The sequence below is a fragment of the Sceloporus undulatus genome, chromosome 1, assembly GCF_019175285.1.
Source record: "Sceloporus undulatus isolate JIND9_A2432 ecotype Alabama chromosome 1, SceUnd_v1.1, whole genome shotgun sequence".
Classification (NCBI taxonomy): Eukaryota; Metazoa; Chordata; class Lepidosauria; order Squamata; family Phrynosomatidae; genus Sceloporus; species Sceloporus undulatus.
This window is the reverse complement of record NC_056522.1, coordinates 186,932,954-186,952,485: the sequence shown is the minus strand read 5'-3', so window position 1 is coordinate 186,952,485 and position 19,532 is coordinate 186,932,954. Positions and strand designations below refer to the sequence as shown.

Sequence of the window (19,532 nt, the reverse complement as noted above, 5' to 3'; positions counted from 1 at the left end):
CTTTACTCATGTTTATGCAGGAGCAGGCAGGGCTTGGAAAAGTTACTTCTTTGAACAACAACTCCCAGTTGGATTCATCCAGCATGGCCACTGATCATGCTAGAGACAGGATTTGGAGAGCTGTCAGTAACTTCTGCTCAGCTCTGCAAACCAAGAGCTGTGTTGCCTTCTGGGGTTGGCAAGGTCATGGCCAGTGTGGACAGGACCAGCCCACACACTGTCTCTCTCAAACACATGTTTTCATATGCATCTCTGCATGACACAAATAGACATTCCTGGATACAATGATATTCACACATCCCTACTGTCTTATCTTACACAGTCAAACAGACATACACCGATTCTCCCCACGTAATGCAATAACAGTGGAGCCTTAAATCCTAATGAAACTAGAAATCAAGTGGTTCCAGCATCTGCTAAAACTGATGCGATATATCCCTTCTGCCCCAATTTTAAAGCAAACCACAGAGAACCTTTGCATTGCTACTGGGAGTAAATTTATCGTCTCTCATGGTTACCCCTCCCCTGTCATCACACACAGACATCTACAGGCACATTTCTTTTATCACAGACTTTTCAGAGTCTAGTTTCTTATCAGAGAGTTTACATTAGTCTATGTATATTGCTTTCTTAGACAATTTATGGCCTAGACCCATTTATGTATATTACCCTCTTATAAGAAACACATCTCAAAATCTGTAAGGTGCATGGTGGTACACTGAGCATACTACTTGCAGGACACTGTAGTGGTAAGGAATATCCCTTACACACAATACTGAGATATCAGAGCTCGTGTTTCATCTGTTCAGGAAATGCTGCATCTCATACATGTATTTGCACACATTTGCACTGTTTGGTAGCATTAGTAGATCAGCATTGTAGTACAAGCACGTGTGTGTGTGTGTGTGTCTTCAAGTCACCTGTGGATTTATGGTGACCCCATGGATTTCATAGGGTTTTCTTAGGAATACTCTGAGGTGGTTTTGCCAGTTCCTTCCTCTGAAATATAGCTTGCAATGCCATTGCGTTACCGTAATTCAGCATAGCTACTGGAACACAGAGCAAACTGTTAGAGAGTATTGATAGCTTTATCTGTCCTATTGGCATTCTATGGTATAGTAAATTTAATATTTTCACCCACTATGGATTCAATTGCAAGCAACGTCTTCTGGCTTTGGCTGCCTGAGTGGACAGACCTGCCTTCATCTGCTAACTTTTCTCTGCTTTTATTGCTTTTATAGCATCTGTTTGTACGATCTGCAAATCAGGTTAGTCTGCCTCATTCCAGCTCTGTTCTAGGGGCACACCTTGTCTGATTGGTACCCAGCCCAGCGTTCCTTATATGGTAGCTGTTACATAAAAGCTATGTTTGACAGCCCTCCATTGGCTTTGTTTTTCAGCTGCATGGAGTCTGTTTCCTGTTATCTATTCCTTTGCTTTCAGCCAGCTGGCAGGACTGCTGGCGGGACTTCAGACTGCTCTGTTAGTGTTTCTCTGTCTCTTACATGGAATACCTTTTAAATTCTTGATTGCTAGCATACCTTAGTGCTTGAATTCAATAATAGGTGGAACACAAGATGGCAAAATCATTATTATTATTATTATTGAGAGAATCCCTATCACACCCCAGTCTAAACAAACCTCTCTAAAGGCACATTTCAGCTACCTATATTTTGCTCTGCTATTATGTTGCTGTACAGTACTTTCCCTCGCATTCAGTAATGAATAGTTTCTCATCCTCTCACACCAAATGCATGTAGACTGCAGTCACAGCTTCAGCCACATACGCCACGGTGCATATAAAGGCACTGATGAAATATTCCTCATAAATCTGTTTTCACCTGCTTCTGGTGAGCACTGGTTCTCATCTATGGATGCATCTACATTGTAGAAATAATGCCCTTTGACACGACTTTAACTGCCATGGCTCTATTCCTGGGATTTGTCCTGGGATTTGTAATTTTGTGATTCACCACCGCCCTTTGGCAGAGAAGACCATGTTAAACTACAAATCCTAGGATTCCATGCAATGGAGCTATAGCACTTAAAGGGGTGCCAAACTGCATTATTTCTACAGTGCAAATGCATCCTATGAGCATGGCCCATCTTCAAGAGAAGACTTGTACAGTAGTTCTGCATTATTGTTGTGATCCTTACTTTCCTCACTTGTTTGGCAGCTCCCTTTGGGTCAAATAACTTTCTTCACTTGTTTGGGTCAAATTTGATGATTGGGTCAAATATGCACACACACTCCCATCCCAAACTGATGTTGCCTGCATCCTTCCCTTTCCGCCTCTCTTTACTCACAACCCTGGTGTAGCTGAGGTGATAGGGAGGAGAAAGCATCCCTCTTCCTAATTCTTTCCCCATGAAATTTTCTTCAGTCCCCAAGGTTTTAGCATTGCAGAGCGTGGGACATTGAAAATCATTTACACCTAGCATCCTCCCATTTGATGTGCATTTCCTTGGAAACTTTACCTGCTCTTTTCTTTGAATGCCAAAACTGTGTTTCTAAATGCTGAACAGAATTGTTTTAGTTACTGCCATAATAGAAATTTAGGCAATGAAGGAAAAAAATTGGTGGGGGAGAGCAGAATTAATATTTGGGAGGCAATGTCTTTATTCCTCCCATGTATTCCTCTGCTACATACTATGTTTTTACGTCACTCTCATGAGCATTTGATTCCTCTTTGTAGAACATGCTGGAGAGGAGTCCAGGAAAGAATGTGACTGTCACCACCATTTTGACTAGTCTTATTCCTCCTTGCATGCTGACCTGCATTAATAAAGCAAGTCCAGCCCCAGCATGGCTAAGCAAATGCTGAGATCTAGCAGAGCTGGTGCTGTCTGAGGTCTAGTGGAGCTGAACAGCAAGGCAGTGGCACTCAGACTGACACTGGGAGACCTCAGCAAAGATTCTGCCATCTTCATTTTCCCAGAATGGCTCTGGACCTGGTCAGGGAAACAGTGGTGAAAGTGTTTTACCTGGCGTCTCTTTTCACAGTGTCAGGTGTGGGTCACAGCCACAGGCCAACCCATCTACTGCCTGACACCTAGCCTGGTAATGTTATCTGGGAGTATGAAAAGGCCAGGTAAGCGGCAGCAAAGACGGCGGGCAGCAATGACACAAGTTGTACCCTTGAAAGGTCCTTTGTTTAGAGCCTAATGCTGGAGCTGTTAAGTTCATTAGGTCCTTCAACTGAGTCAATGATGTCTCCTGCTCACCGGCAAAACCAGAAGCATACTTTAATCTTTTTCATGGGGGAATCAAGCTGCTGAAATCCTGGTGCTATTTCCTAAAAAGCAGAGCATTTCCTAAAAAGTAGAGCAGCTCAGTAGAGTTAAATGGCAGGCTTTCCAGACCGTTGTACCCAGAGGAAAAATGTGCTCAAGGAGCAGACTCGCTTTAACATCCACAATCAAGGACTCTCTGAACTGTGAGCCAGTTTTTGTTTTGTTTTGGTCATGTCTTGCTACACATGACTTGCTGAATCCTGTGAGAATGGCACTGTCGGGAAAGACTTCATTGGAGTCCATCATGCAGTATGGTTTTGTGAGGATAAGCTATCCTCCAGACTATTTCAATGAGATCTTGCAGGCAGCCATTGCACAAGTTTATCAGTTCCACTTGGGGCATGCAAGATGAGAAATTAAAAATTTTCTCAAGCCTAATTAAAGAGATACTAGACTTAAGATGGCAGGGGTGTGTGTGTACCTTGAAGTTGCCTGTCGACTCATTATGACCCCATGAATTTCATACGGATTTCTTAGGCAAGGAATACTCAGAGGTGGTTTTTCCAGTTCCTTCCATGGAAATACAGAGCACCTGGTATTCATTGGCAGTCTCCTATCCCAATATTAACCAAAGCTGACCTTTGCTTAGCTTCCAAGATTAAATCAGATGTGACACCATTAAGGTATTTAGGTCCCTAGAAGATGACATATCCAATGCCATAGACAGGATGATGACAAACAGTGAGTTGCTCCTATAACATCTGTCTCATCAAAAGAGAAATGATAAATGAACAATGCTGAACATGCAGGTTCAAAAAATAAAAACACCAGAAATATGACACAACTTTGCAAAACTAAGGCCTGTTACAGACTGCCAAAATAAAGCTGCTTCGGGTCTCTTTGGGGGCATGCTACTTAAATGATGCATGGTTCCTAAGAGTCAGGAGGTCACGCCAAAGCCACACTCCATTCCTAAGCACTGGAGTGCAGCTTTGGTGCAGCTTCCGGATTCTCAGGATGCATGCATCATTTAAATAGCATGCCTCCAAAGAGACCCAAAGCAGCTTTATTTTGGCAGTCTGTAACAGGCCTAAGAGTCTGTGTACTGCAATGTGTCAATCCTTCATGGGGAAAAAACACCTAAAGTTAGGAGTTAAGAGTACCTATGATCATTTTTTTAAAAAAATGTGGGTATATGTGTGTGTTTTATACATAAACTTTCAAATTTATTATATAATATAATCAAATCAATAAAACAATACATAGAATACACAATAGAAAGAGCCAAAATCCTGTGGGGAGACTTGCAGTCTATTGGAACCCAAGTCTTTTTGAAGGCAACGTTTGACACATACAACACAACTTTGCAGAAATAAGAGTTTGTGTACTGCAGTGTGTCAATCCTTTATGGAGAACCATGACATTGCACACAAAAATTCAGCTCAAGAGTAAAACCACCCCGAGTTCTCTATGAGAGAACTTGTTGAATGTTCCTCTGGTGTCTGGGCAACAGAGATTAAGATTCACAATGGCACAGGTACCTTTAAAGTGGGCATACGGCAGGTATTAAGGCTCACACAAACATGGACCTTTCCCCAAGAGTTTAGGGATATTTTATACCAATTAAAAATTTGATAGAGCAAGAGACACATAAGATCAAGAATCTTCTTGTGTCACTGCTAGGGCTACTAGGGGTTAAAAGAAATGAGATAAAACAGATCAGGCACTATAAATGTATAATTCTCGGGCAACATACCATTCTGTCTTTAATGATTTTTGCAAAATATCAGATGAATATAAAATACATTTGAAAGCAGATGGAATTCCATATGCCAATATTACACCTAAGTATCTGTTTTTGTCACTGATGGGCAGACTGAGATAAGAGCTGATCAGAATGGAAGAAAATGGGTGTGATCAGGATAAATTTCAAACACAGCTCCTTCTATATATTTCAGGCCTTTCTGAAAAAGAGTAAACCTTCTGCACACCTGGATGCTGTCAAATATTTGGAAATGATAGAATACTGCCTCATGTTGTAAAGTTTCAGTTTTGCTCAAGGCAAGGTCTAGACAACATGCTTAACATTATTTTTCTATTTTTGTAAAGGTACTCCCTCAAGTTATGACCAACATCTATTTTCCATAGCATAGGATTGCTCTCAACTGTTTATCTTGCATTTTCTGTATTTTGTTTTGTGACTGATCATTAAACTTGGTTAAAGCAGGTTAAACATGGGTTTAATTTATAAGTCTTGTTGATGCATGCATCTCAGAAATGCTGCTCTGGAAGGGAAAACAAGCTAATAAAAGGGAATGCATATTCCCCTCAATATCTAGTTTCACCAGAATCTACCTTCCCCATTTACTGTACAATGCTGAGAGCATGACACAATCCTAGATTTAAGTCATCAGGACCAATTGTGAACTTAGACCCAGATCAGAAATGTAAATTGCTAAAATTGAAAATAAATGCAATTGTAATTTGCCAGTTTGTAGGAAACTTCTTTAGTGTAACACCTCTATGCCTAAAGTCTCTACACCTAAAGCCAGATTATGCAAACAGAACCTGCAAATTCGACAAAGGAAAGAATGAAGCAGAGATTGTAAAATGTACATACCGTTTGCATTATTTGTCTGAAATACTTCATCTGGCTTCTAAAATGGTTGGTTTTAATGTATATAATCTGCTTTTTTGATTCTTGCCTTGAATCAGCTTTTAACATTGCTGTCATTGCGAATCAGTGTTACATTATGTGACCCTTGGTTAAGTAAATAATAGCTGCCAAGAAACCTTCAGGTGCTTTTCTCTTAAGGGATAGCTACCTGTGGAAGCTCACAGAAGCCAAATTAGAGGCCACATATGTACAATTCTGGTGAGACTTGTTATTTCTCTTTGTCAGTCCTTTACAATGTGTACACTTGCAATACAAAGCCGCACAACTGGTCCCCGACACTATAGCAAATAAGACCTTCAGATAAAAATGTCACTTTAATAAAATAAACCAAGATTACTTCACAGCAAGATTTATTAATACATCCAAAAGAAAAGGGAAAAAATCATTTTCTCACACTATATACAGATAATACATACAGTGTTTTATACACATATTACATCTGTTTTTTACACAAGAATATACATAAAAATGTAAACTTCTGTATACAAAAAAACCTTAAATCAATTAAACAAGGACCAGATAACCAAAGGAGACCAATCTTATAATTTCATTGTTGTTGTTTTTTAAAAAATGGTAGTACAGTACATTCATTGAGAAGTATGAGGAACATGTGAGTCTTCCAATTCAAAGGGAAAATACAAACGCCAGCCTTGCTACCTACCCTCTGGAATGCTGCTCTCAAACTTTCCAGCAGGAAATGTGTCAAAATATGAATTTTATTCATGCTAAAATTCCCAGGGATAGATGTTCTCGATTGTCCCTAGCCACTCTAGCCTTGAGATAAGAATGACATTTATTTTTGGATCTTTATGTATGCCAATATTGTTTGTATATTCCCTTTAGGCTGTTATTTATGCTCAACACGTTATAATTTAGCTTTTAATTCAATGTATGCAGGGAGGGACAGCCAGCGAGTTCAAATAGGAACAAATGAATGTAGACAGATAAGGATAATCCTTGCTACCGTGCTGTTACCCTGAAGGACACGTGTTAACATTAGCAAGCTGTACTTCCCACAATACTGCTGCCTCACCATGGGTTTCCCATTGCATCTTCTCCCCATTTAAAAAAAACAAAAAAATGGTGGCCATGAATCTGTTATGCGGCTGTTTCCAAAATAAAACTTTTTTAACAAAGCTCATTTTAAAATGACAGAAATACCAACTCTTAAAGTCTCGGACAGCCCTGAGAAAGATTGGGATTGAGATTGTGTGTGCATGTGAAAGAGAGAGAAAGGGAGAGACAGAAAGTGGGAAAGTGTCATTTTCTAGACTTTGTGACCAACATTTAACCATTTGCTTATTTCCTCCTTTCCAGCTTTGCTTGAATGAATGCTCTCTGCTCAAATCACCTAGGCTTTAAACTTGTGTTCTTAAATAAATTCTTAAATAAATATTTAGGCACATGCCCCCTTATATATATAGATATGGCCCTCTATATTTTGTACCTGAACACAACAAATCAATTCAGTCCTGGAAAAGCGAGTCACAGGGTAATGTGATGCAGAAAACAGGCCAAGGAATTCTTTTGAATGCAGTAGTTCCCAATCAAGAACTTTCTGAATGAATAAGAAGAAAGACTCATTTCCAGGCATTTTCTGTGATTTAAAAAAACAAAACCACCTCACCTTTAAACCCTTGTTTCTGGCAGAACAGTGAAGCCTCACTGTATTCTCACACAGGCATCAGCATATACTATTCCCCTCAGTGACACCAATGCTATCCAAAGCTCAAAGTAAACAGTGATGGAAGCATGCTGATTGTAGGAAAATTTGGAGGAAAACTGTTTTACAGCCGAATGCAAATAGTGACAATTTTAAAAACAGGGTTAAAAAGAAAAGGCAATTCATTACAATCAACAAGATCCACACTTAGAAACAGGCACCTTCCCTATCGACACAGGATAGTATATACTAAACCAACCTCCTATCTTGTTCAAAGACAATTTCAAATGGCTTTTTGAGAATTATAAATATTCTTTTTCTTTCATTTATGACACAGAACTGGGACAGCATTTTGCTCATATGTCAAAAGTGAACCAAAATGTACATTTAGGATATATTCTCTCTCATATAATCATGAATGCAGAAGGGGATGGGGGAAAAATATATTGCATACACATATAAATATATATTTATGCCCTGAAATAGTGTGTCATGTATATACACATACATATACAGAAACATTTGGCCCTACAATATCAATTCTTGGGTTGTGCATGAACATTAAGGGCATTACAATTCCTGTTAGGGGCTAAACTAATCTCAATATTTTTGGAGGGCGGAGGGAGTATTATTGATAGATGGGAGAGCCCTGAAGACCAAATAATCTAATGGCATATTCTACAAGGGAGTCGGTTACACATTTCAGTGGGGCGCATATACTACTGGACATATGGGACCTTCCACTGGCAGATATTTAAATCCAATGTATGAGTGACTCATATGATTTAAAAAAAGACTGAAAGCTCAATGTAGAATGACAAGTGTCAGTATAGCAAAGCACAGCATCACATATTCAGGATACCTGGGAAGAGTCTTATAAGCTCTCCTTCCTCACACATCCCTTGTCATACACAGAAAAATAAGAGAACCAAGCAACAGAACAACAGTAATCGTGACTTTTGTTATGCTGCCAACCATTCTGCACACTGAAGTCACCTGTGTGCAGAACTGGCCTTTTGGTCATGGGAAGGAGCCGTTAAGTGAAGAATACAAAACTATTTTTAAGTTACTCTGCTACTTAAAGAAAAAAAGGAGGCAAACAGTTATTTAATAATATTAATTGAGCCATGCTAAATATCAATTATAAGATTGTATAAAGCCTCCATTTACGGTAGTTGTTCTGCTATGTATAAAAAGACTGTTGAACTCCAAGCAATGTATTTAGCAAAGAATCAGGAATGTCAGGAGTAGACAAAAAAGCCCCACACATATCTAGAGCAAAACAAAGGAGTTTCTCTATATGTTTGTATCATCATATGGAAAGAAAAGGGGTGAAATGATGCATTTGAGATTATGCTTTGACATAATAACAAGAAAGATGTACATGTAAGGGGGTAGATTGCTTGGATTAAGCAACTGGAATCAAAATGAGCAGTTTAACAAAGCAGCATATGAGCAGCAAGTCTTTGCTCAATTTTGACTCTACTGAGTGGGAAGTCCTCTCTTTTTCAGAAGGACTAAGAGAGATCCAAGTGAAAGACTGAGCACTGATAGGCATGCATTCTGCTAGAGAAACAAAGAGATAAAAATATGTAAGGAGGGCTTCACTGGGGAGATGTTGAAGAGATCTCATAGGGCTTTTATAGTAGCAACAAAGCAAACACAATAAGAGAATTCCATGCTAACAAAAGTAGTGGAAATCAAAACATTTTAAGTTATCCTTAAATTTCAGTTTCTTATACATAGGTCTTCATCCCACACATACACACCCATTGCAACATATATTTTGTATGTGTGTGCCACATGTATACTTGGCATATGGACACAAATATGCGCATATCTATATAATTAGAAGTCTCACGTTCATATTCTTTTGTACATGGGAAGGGCAATGTCACATTCAGTGAAGTACTGCCACATCTGATATACATCTCTCTGTACATGTATACACAAAAGGAGTCTACTCTTTCCCATAAATAAATTCACTCTAGTACTACCCAGGTTCACCAACTAAGAGGAAGCAAAGACCATAAACAACCCACAATCCCGTCTCACTGCATGCGTATCTACAAGAAATCAAATGTTCATAAAATAATTGAAAAAACAAAATTAAAGGAAATCTAAGAAAAATATAGTTTGTCTGTTTTTCAATGAAAACTGTCATAAAAAGCCCCATGATCTAAATGTGTGAACAAATAATTAATCTGTATGAATGGAGATGTCTTCCACAGCAGCAGAAGATGCTGCATTTAAGGCATAGATGTTTCCAGTTTGGATACTGCAGTCTTTCATATCCAAATGAGAAAGGGAATGGGCAAGAATGTTTAGGGCCTTCTCATAGGAGCTTATTACTTGGCATTTTAAATTGACTCCAGTCTCCCAGGCTGCAGCTGGGATGTTAATCACAAGCCACTCTCAGCCCAGGTCCCAGCCGGGTCTAAGCCATGCTCCGCCAGCACTTTTTAAAAGATGGAAAGCTTTCCAACTTCTAAAAAGTGCTGGCAGAGCACAGCTGGGACCCGGGCTGATGGCGGCCTGCGATTTGGCAGCAATTCAGTGTGTGATAAACCCTGCCTCAACTGCACACCCTGGCTGCAGCCTGGGAGGCTGGAGCCAATTTAAAACACCAATCAATAAGCTCCATGCACTCACGCTAGTGCATAAGTCAAGGGAATGAACATTCACTCCTCACGACCTGACCACTGCTTGGAGCAAAATTCTTCTTTCTCCGTCTGCAGTGAAGCACTTGGTCATAGGCAGTGGCAGTGTTTCCACATTATATAAATTATCATTTTCTGTTTCATGACCAAGCCTAAGGCACAGCTGTAGAGGAGACTGAAACAACTTTTTCCCCTTTTCAGCAAACTGCAGGTTGTTGTTATGTCAAATGCCAAACTGGGACTAGTGTTAACTATGGTTTATTGACACATGCCAGTTTTAAACTGTGGTTCATTATTCTAGTGTATCCCAATCAATCATGGGTCCATTCATATCTTGGCTTCAAACCAGGTCAGTGATACCCTGCAGTTAGTAAAGTCTGAAAGGTTATGCTTCTCTGTGGGCATACAGGAGGAGGGTAGGCTAGTACTCACAATGCTACGTTATGGTTTAACATGATATGCTAACCTGGCTATTAACTATGGTTAAGGCTATCAAGAATTTCTTTTAAATCATGATCTGAAAGTCATATTTAAGTAAACTTCAGATTTTTTTGCAGAAGAAAAACCTGGACAAGCCTGAACTATCAACATTTATGCTGGGCCACTATTTAACATTCGCTCCAAAGGGGGAAGTGGCTATGGCAAAGGAATGTACACCCCCATTTTGCTGACCAGTTAGCAAAAAGACATGAGTTACACTTGCACTGACTTAAATAAGAACTCCATGCTTCTGAAGTTATGAACTTATCAGAAACTAAAATGGTTGTCAGGGTAGCAGTCTTTGGGATGGAAAGTAACTGTGGTGCTATTTAATAATCCCCCAGCAATATTTCTCAAATGCCTGATCCCCTTCTGAAACACAAAGAGTAGAGCAGAGGTGGGAATAACAAAGCCCTACAGACATTGTTAGGCCTACAACTGCCAGCATTCTACACCACTGACTATACTGGCTAGGACTGCTGAGAGTTGCTGTCCAACATCATCTGGACAGCCAAACAATTCCTGATATAAAGTTTTGAAGTGAAACATCAATCATAAAGATAGAAAGCCACTTAGCACAAAGATCCATAGCCTGATAACAAGAACAGTTTTAAAAACTGGAGGCAGAAAACTCTAGTATCCCCCTAAATATGTATAGCTGGTTCCCATGGCTGACGCTCCCATCACACGTAAGAATGCCACTTTAAATCCTTTTTAAGCAAGCTCTATTTATTTATTTATTTTTAAGGTTGTCTTCAAAACATGGAATTTTCTATCATTTTAAAAGGGCTCAGTGCAATCGGGAGATTAAAAAAGGAATAAAGCAAGCAAACAAACAAATATTATAGCAGAGAGTTTAGCCTTGTAAGAAGACACTATATGTAGTTTGGTTATTTGTACAACCGTCAGCACAAAATGAGTGACCACATTTCCACAATACATTCTATCACCCTCTCAGCTATTTTTCTCATTATGACCCCCCCAATATCCTACATACAATATACACATTCATATATCACACATACAGTTTCCCCCTCAATGCATATTTTTGTGTGTTTGTGTGTGTGTGTATTATACATACATGCACACAAGATACCTAAGTTCTATTCTTAAGTCACAGTGGGAACTCCTTTGTGCGGACCGGAGGGGAGAAAATTCCCAGTTTAAGACACTGTGGATCCCTAGATTCAATGTTTTGCCATTTGAACTTCCAACCTGTATAGCAAACTGGAAATGTATGTATCCTTTGTGGGGAGAAGTCTTGAAAACTTGGTGAACAATTCACAGCTGCTGTAATTGGAATTCAAATGTGATCTATTTACCCTGTAACTAAAAACGCCTAACCATCGTAAATACAAACCACAGATTAAATTATTGCAGAAAAACAGTCCTCAGAGGAGGAACATGTGGGGCAAGCAAAGTTTTCTGTTTTGTCCAGTACAAGATACCATTTTCATCTCATCTGTTTTATATTTTTATTTATATATTTATATTTGCAAGGTAGAAAAGAATAATGGTACCACTCGGCACAGCAGAGATCCAGTGTAAAAAGGTGCTACATGGGGTGGGGTAGGGATGATGACTTTTAATAAAATGTGTATAATTTTATAGCTATTAAAACACATATGCAACATAATTCATTACACTCAATAGTTTCTTTTAGTAGAAAACATAATTTATGAGGTGATGTTAATAGCATAAATTAATATACATTTTCTTTTAAAAATCTACAATAAGTATTTTGAACCCTTGGGTTTTAGGCAGGGAAAGGAAAGGCTTTGTTAAATAAAAGCTTAAAGCTCAACATGATGGGAGGGAAAAGATTCTATACATTGGACTTGAGCAGCTTCCAGAAGAGAATGATACACGCTCTGTATGAACAACATACAGAGATCTACTCTCTCACTTCTTTACAGGAGGCAAAAGCAAAACAAGGTATTCTCTTTCTGGTACTCACATTTTGATGACATTCTACTGTAAAATTACTGGTTTAAAACTATTTTTAACGGCCCTTATTTCAACAAGGAATCCCTGAGATGTGCCCCAAACTGGACAGTGATTACCAACACCATTCGGAGAAACACGGTAGAATCAGCCCCATTCCCTCAACGGAAATCATCACTCTATATAGTGTAACCCACCTGCTCATCCCTTTAGGCTGGATCCATTTAAGAGTTTGTCTGTTTCTTTTAAGATGCAGGTTATTTCAGTAATTTCAGGCTCAGCCAGCCCATTCCACAGTCAAAGCCATAAGTGACATTACAGTTTTGACAACACAATTTTGGGTACTTTTATCTTTTGGGGCCCAAAAGGAAACAGTAGACCAAGTTCAGTGTACTAACCCAGCTCATGTATTTGTATTTGTGTGTCTACAGCTGAATTGTGTTGTTAAGATTTAGAGAGGTGTTACACTGAATTATTTCCTCATCTCTTTCTTTTTTCAGCCCTTAGTTTTTTCTTTCTAGCTCTTTCAAATTCCAGAAAAAATAAAATGCTTTTTAGTCATATTCTCAGACTCTGCAGGGAGGAAAAGCTGGGAGGAAAAACTTTCCAAATGCTGCCCTCCAGTGGCAATGAAAAGGAGTCTTGTTTCTTTTGCCTTTCTCCTCTCTGTGTGTAGGTGTGTGTGCCTTCTACATACCACTAATTTGGAAACAACTAGAAAGCTAAGACATACAACCATAACAACAACAGCAGCAGCAGTGACAACAACAAGGTGGAGGAAAACTGCCAGGATCCATATTGGACATAAATTTCTAAGGGTGACAACAGGTACTCATTTTTCACTTGTAAACCTAGATATAAGTGGCAAGAACCATATTCAAATTACTTTTGTTAGCATATAATATCCTAGGTTATACAAGCAGTTAAGTGCCTTTAAATGTTACTATTTGTATTTGTTTATGAGACAGGATGTTTACTGTGAACCAATAGTTAAATATCCTAGTACCGGCAATCTCACATGAGCATCATACTTTAAAGGAGGCATTATTTTCAAGCTATTTTATTAAATATACTGAAAGAATACAAAGTTTGCCCTCACTCCCCCAGGGGAATATCTTTTACAGGAGACCACCCTCTCACATCACCTTAACCACATATGAAAACATAAGGTTCTGTATTACTGTAACTCATTCTGTACAACTAGATGTTAGCACAAATTCCTTAAAGGAAACAAATAATTCACAAGAACAAGAAATGAAAACAAAAACTGTGAATCAAATTTTCCAGGGTGCCTTTGAAAACCTCAGTCTATATGGTGACATTAAATCCTGGTTAGAGAAAATCTCTAGCCCCAGAGACTCATTTTCAGGAGAGAATGTTTTGAAAAAAGAGAAGCACCAACAGGAGCAGCCAGAGCAAGCAGAATGCACCACAGAAAAGGGATCTGTAGCAGGACACAGTTAAATAATACAGTGACATTTCTATGGAGAAACTGAGGTTAAAGTGAATTTTATTTTTTCTCTCTCTTCAAGCTAGCATGTAATCTCTCTGATTTGGGCCTGTCTTTCTGCCCAAATATATACAGAATGCTTACTGTAGTCCCATACACCTCCCCACTGCTGAAACCATGCATTGTCAACCCAGGTCTATGCATTTCAGTCACCTGATCAGTAAGAGAAGTTTGGAAGTTTTCAGAACTATTTTTGATTAACCATAATGTATATGTCATCAAACCTTTGGTTAATCTATGATTTCTTGAGCCTGACTTGCTTCATAAGCCACAGAGTGAATGAACTTGACGTCTATGAAACAAATCAGAGTTATCATTAACCAGTTGCTCATATTCAGTGACACAACAAACTGTGGTTAATTAAAATAGGACTCAAAAACTTCTCAACTCCTCCTTGCAGCTGCAGTGTGGATGGGGGCATAATACAGTCTAGGGCTAGGCAAAGAGGAAAGAAGTGAGCCACTCCTGTTACAATAACCACATCTTATCATGATGATCAAATAGAGCCACTGTGTCTTCTACAGAAAAGGGATGTCACCATATCAAGTTATGCAGGCAGTAGATTTGGGCTGAATGTCAAGAGGGCTATGTTTGTTCACTTTTTAGAGCTAAACTGTGAATATAACTGAGAAACAGCAGAAAGGGTTGCAAGTGGCCAATGGCAATTTGGCCACATTCAACCATGCCAAGCTATGTTTTCATTCATTACTTGCCTATCTTCCCTCTGGAGCATTGCCCCACAGAATACTGACCTGGAGTGCTCCCTAGCTATCAATGGAAGCTTTTCAGGGGTTTGGAGGAGGATGCAGTACCAAGGAGGTGACTGGACACCCCTTGCATGTACACAGGACATGGTAGTCTTTGGGTCCCAACCTTCTGCTGCATTTTCAGGTGCTAGGATAAAGTCATGCCAAACGATGTTCATAATAAATTACCAAAATGAGTTTGTAATTTGCCAAACCAAATTACCTTTTCATGAGAGCTTATCAGCTTTAGCCATTCAAATTTTATGGAAAGAAAAGACAGAAAGGAAAAGAGCAAAACTGAAATTTTGGTTTAGCGCAAAAACCAATGTGGAGGTGGGGTGAGGAGAGATTGCATCCTGTCAAGTAGAGCCTAATTTCACAATACACTGTGCACTAGAACAGAATAAGGAAGATGATAAGGAGCTTCACTTCAATTCTTTATGTAGCTTAAAAGGTCTACATGACAAATATTATTTTTCTCACACTTAGATGTTTATTATACAGTTCAGTTTCAGATACAGGCAGCTGGGGTAAGATATCACAAGGTCCAAAGCACAGAATGTTTCTAGCTACATACGTTTTGCAAGAGCTAACTCTTACTCCCTGATCCTTTCAAAAAGAAAAAGCAGCACAGCTTTCTAAAAGAAGGCAATAATTCTAATCAGTGGGGTATTAATGGGCAATGACTGGAATTTCTCCTCTCAAAAAGTTTAAAAATCAGAGGGGCTTCTTTTACATTTCTCATATAAGCACCATTGTAAATGGAATACAAAAGCTACAGTAGGAAATAACAGCTTCAGTCACAAAGAAAAATCTGAGCTTTCTCTTGTTCCCAATCTCAAACCAGTTAAAATAGTTTAGTAGAGTATGCACTCTCTTCATATCTTTTTAACATATTGTAAATTTATATGAAGGTATGTACAGTTCAAACCTGTTGCTATGAGACATGTTGACACCTGCTCTTATGAGTATATGACAATTCTTTCCTTGGCTACAATAGGAAAAATAAACAGAAAAAAATTCAAATAGCAAGGATTATTTCCACTGAGTAGAACTTGATTTCATAGAAAATAAACTGCATAATCTACTACTTCATTGAGAATTAAAATCACCACAAGCACAAGGCCACTTTGAGGGATGGGGGTGGGGAAGAGGACGGAAACTGATGGCTGTTTTAGAACGTTTCTTAAAATTTGATTGTTGCAGCTTTTCGTGTCAAAAACAGAAAATCTGACTTTTAAAAAATTCTTGAGTGATAAGACATAAACGAATGTTTGTACTTTAAAAGAAAAACCTATCAGCAGCTTATACACTTTTCATAAATTATTTCTTAAAATATCTAAATATTTTTAAAATATGGAGCATCACTCAGGCTCTCTCACTCTGTAGGGATCTTCAGATATTTGAAGAGACCAGATATTTGGGGACAACTACAACTTGATAAAAACACTCAGCAATTCTTACCTACACTGATTTGGAAAACCGGAGTCCACAATACTTTTGCCAGTTTCAGCTAAGAATTTGTTTCTATGTGAGAAATCCATGTAGTGCTTTTCTTGAAAAAATCAACTTACCAATAATTGATTAACTGTAGGAATTATCTATACTTTAGAACAAACAAAATCATTATAATTTATTCTAGTACATAAAACTTTTCTGTGGCCACCTGGGTACGCCAAACCAACAAGCACAATTTGGCATGTTTCAAATTCCTTTTATTTAGTAAACCCAATTTCAGAAATTAGTAGAAACAATCACCAGTTTTGAGAAAGAATTTCTTAAATGTAGGAAAGAAAAGAACTGTCATTTACCCATCAAATACACGCACGCACACACACATATCCCCTTATACTTACAGAGGAGGTTAAGAGCCCACTGTCAAGCTGCCAGAATTAACAAATGAACCATGGTCTTGCCTTAATTCTACAGTGCCCAATTACCAAATCAAAAAAGAATTGATTTACCTTTCATCCCATTTGCACCTTTAAACATATAGTGACTCTCCACTTCCTTCCTCCTCAGATACTAATGAGACTGAAAGCTCGATCAGAACCTTAAGAACTTGCATTAGTTTTATTTGAGGTATCTTCTCATTTCTGGTTCTAAGGTCAACTACATCCATCTTCTCCTTTCTCAGCCTAAGGTCAATGGCATCCAGTATCTGTGCTGTGTTTCCTAAACGGGGTATTAACTGGGTAAGTACAGCAAACCTGCCAGGAGTAAATGAGCACCAATACATAAACAGCACATAAGATCGTCAGAGCAGAGCTTAGCGACAGGAAAAGCCTGGTCTGTCTTGAAATGGGACTTCTTGCCCACTCTTTTGATTTTTTTTCTTTAAAAAAACCCTGTCTTTAAAAAGAAGGGGATGACAAAAACCAGGGAGGGAGAAGATGGATGGGATGGGTGGAAGGGAACACAGGTTCCCCAACTGCCTGAAATTCAGAGCGATAGACAAGCTCAGCTGGAGGTGAAGGGAGCAGATGCATTATTGGTACTGGTAGCTGTGGCACCTGTGAGTGTGAAGCCTGTTGGAGGAGCTATGGAACTGTGGCTAGGCTGCAGGTCCTTGGGAATGCCACTGTGGGAGCTCAGCTGATGACCAAAGGCTGCACTGAACTGTGGGAGCTGCAGCTTGGGGGAAGTGGAGGCCATGAGTTCAGACGATGCAGTAGTACCCATGCCACTGAAACTGGTCTGTGGTAACCCCGGAAGCACGCTGGAGCTGTTGGGGGTCACAGTGGCGAAGGCAGGCTGTGTGGTCTCTGAGTGCGATGTGGTAGGTGGCGTGGAAAGGGAAGTGGAAAGAAGGTGCCCGTCTGCACCAAGCAGGTTGCTGAATGGAGAAGGGTCGCTGAGGTTGACAGGGAGGTTCCCCCAGTGAGTTCTGGGGTTCACCACTCCACTGAGTGGCACCTCCAGTTGAGACGGGAGCAGATGTTGTGCTATGATGGGCATCTCTGCGGAGAACGTAGCTGTCAGGTTATCACCAGAATAGGAGGTGGTGTGGGGAGATGTTATATGATCACTGTAGGGTGATGGTACGTGCTCACTGTCATAATGGCTTCCATGGGGTGAGGAGTGTGAATGGTCACTGCTGTATTGCTGTCGTGAGGTGATTAGGTCATCTGCCTTGCTTAGCAGCTGGGCAGGGTGTGGCCTCTGGGAGGCATGGCTGCCATCATGAAGTCCTTGGAACTGTCCTGGGAAGGCTCTCTCCCCAAGCCCACTCTGGCTTATCAGAGCGGCAGAAGTAAGGCCAACGTTGGCTGGGGCAGAGAACTGCCCCTGAATTTGCCCTGCCAGGGGCGTGGGTGGGTTGGATAAGGTAGCAGAACGAAGCAAGCTCTCATCCAGGTCCAGGCTGGAGAAATTGTCATCATGCACGATACGCCCATTCAGCAGCTCACCTAGATCTGCATTGACTTCCCGGCTCAAGGATGAAATTCCTGAAGTTTCAGCACCTGTGGAGAATACCCCTATCCCTCTGTCTGTGAGCTCCTGGACTGGCACGCCATCCGTATGTGTGAGCACTCCCATGGTACTCAGGCATTCAAGAGAAGTTACAGCCTGCAGGGCTCGTTCCAGCTCCTCGGCCTCTTCAGTAGTAGGGAGGAGGTCTCCATTTTTACCTGTGGTGAATTATTTAACAAATATACACACACATATAAATAAACTAATAAACAAACAAACCATTAATTAGCTTAGCTCCTGTATACATTTAACACAGAGAACCTATATGCATTTAACACTGGAACAAGGTGTCAAATAAATTTTAGGCTGAAGAGACTTTGGCCCTACTGCTAATTATAAGTAGTTTTTAAAATGTAACTGAATGATCTTCAGTTCTTTCCAACTTATTGCATGACCTCCCATTTCCCTGACTGAATTTTATTTAGCTATTTAATACTTTTCTATCCCTTTTTTCAACAATGTTCTCCAGGCAATTAATGTTAAAAATACTGATACGATGAAATCCTTCAATAAAATACATCACAGCAACTGGATAAATCACACAGAGGTATGTTAACAATTACATTAAATTAAAAGACTAAAAGAAAAAAATGGAAGACGTCTTCACCTGGCACTAAACCAGCAAGACAGTGAACAACAGAAATGCCTTCCTGAGAGAGAATTCCAAGACTAGTTTACACCAGGTGCCACATTTGAAAAGACCCACTTGCTAGTTGCTACCCATCTTACTGCAAAGAGGTGTGTGTGTGGGGGGGGGGGGAGCAGAGAAAACTGGGATTAAGATCTAAGTATCAGAATAGATACATGTGGGAAATTCTGATCCTTCAGGTATCCAGATAATATAACAAGACATGATTTTTTGAAGCAACAAAATAACTTCCAACAAACATTCCTGAATTTTTCATTCATACCACAGGAGGTATGGCCTTGTCCTTCCTAACAGCAAGCTTCTAATCCAGTGATGGTGAACCTTTTCAAGGCCAAGTGCCCAAACTGCAACCCAAAACCAACGTATTTAGTGCAAAGTGCCGTGTCCCTTTGGCTTTCTAGTAACAAACTCTGGCAAACTCTGTGCTGGGGCGATGGCATATGTGCCCACAGAGAGGGCTCTGAGTGCCACCTCTGGCACGCATGCCATAGGTTC

At 39.7% G+C, this 19,532-nt stretch overlaps 1 protein-coding gene across 4 annotated transcripts in view; it reads right to left on the bottom strand.

Moving 5' to 3' along the window:
• Positions 1-6,747: 6,747 nt before the first annotated feature.
• Positions 6,748-19,532, bottom strand: part of INO80D (INO80 complex subunit D) — a 61,890-nt gene continuing 49,105 nt past the window's right edge. For 3 of the 4 annotated variants that reach the window (XM_042456044.1, XM_042456062.1, XM_042456054.1), the window contains exon 12: positions 16,948-18,546. In XM_042456044.1, coding sequence (XP_042311978.1) covers positions 17,375-18,546 — 1,172 coding nt within the window. In that variant the 3' untranslated portion in view covers positions 16,948-17,374. Of the gene's footprint in view, positions 18,547-19,532 lie in introns of all 4 variants that reach the window. The other variant, XM_042456071.1, reaches the window with a different exon arrangement.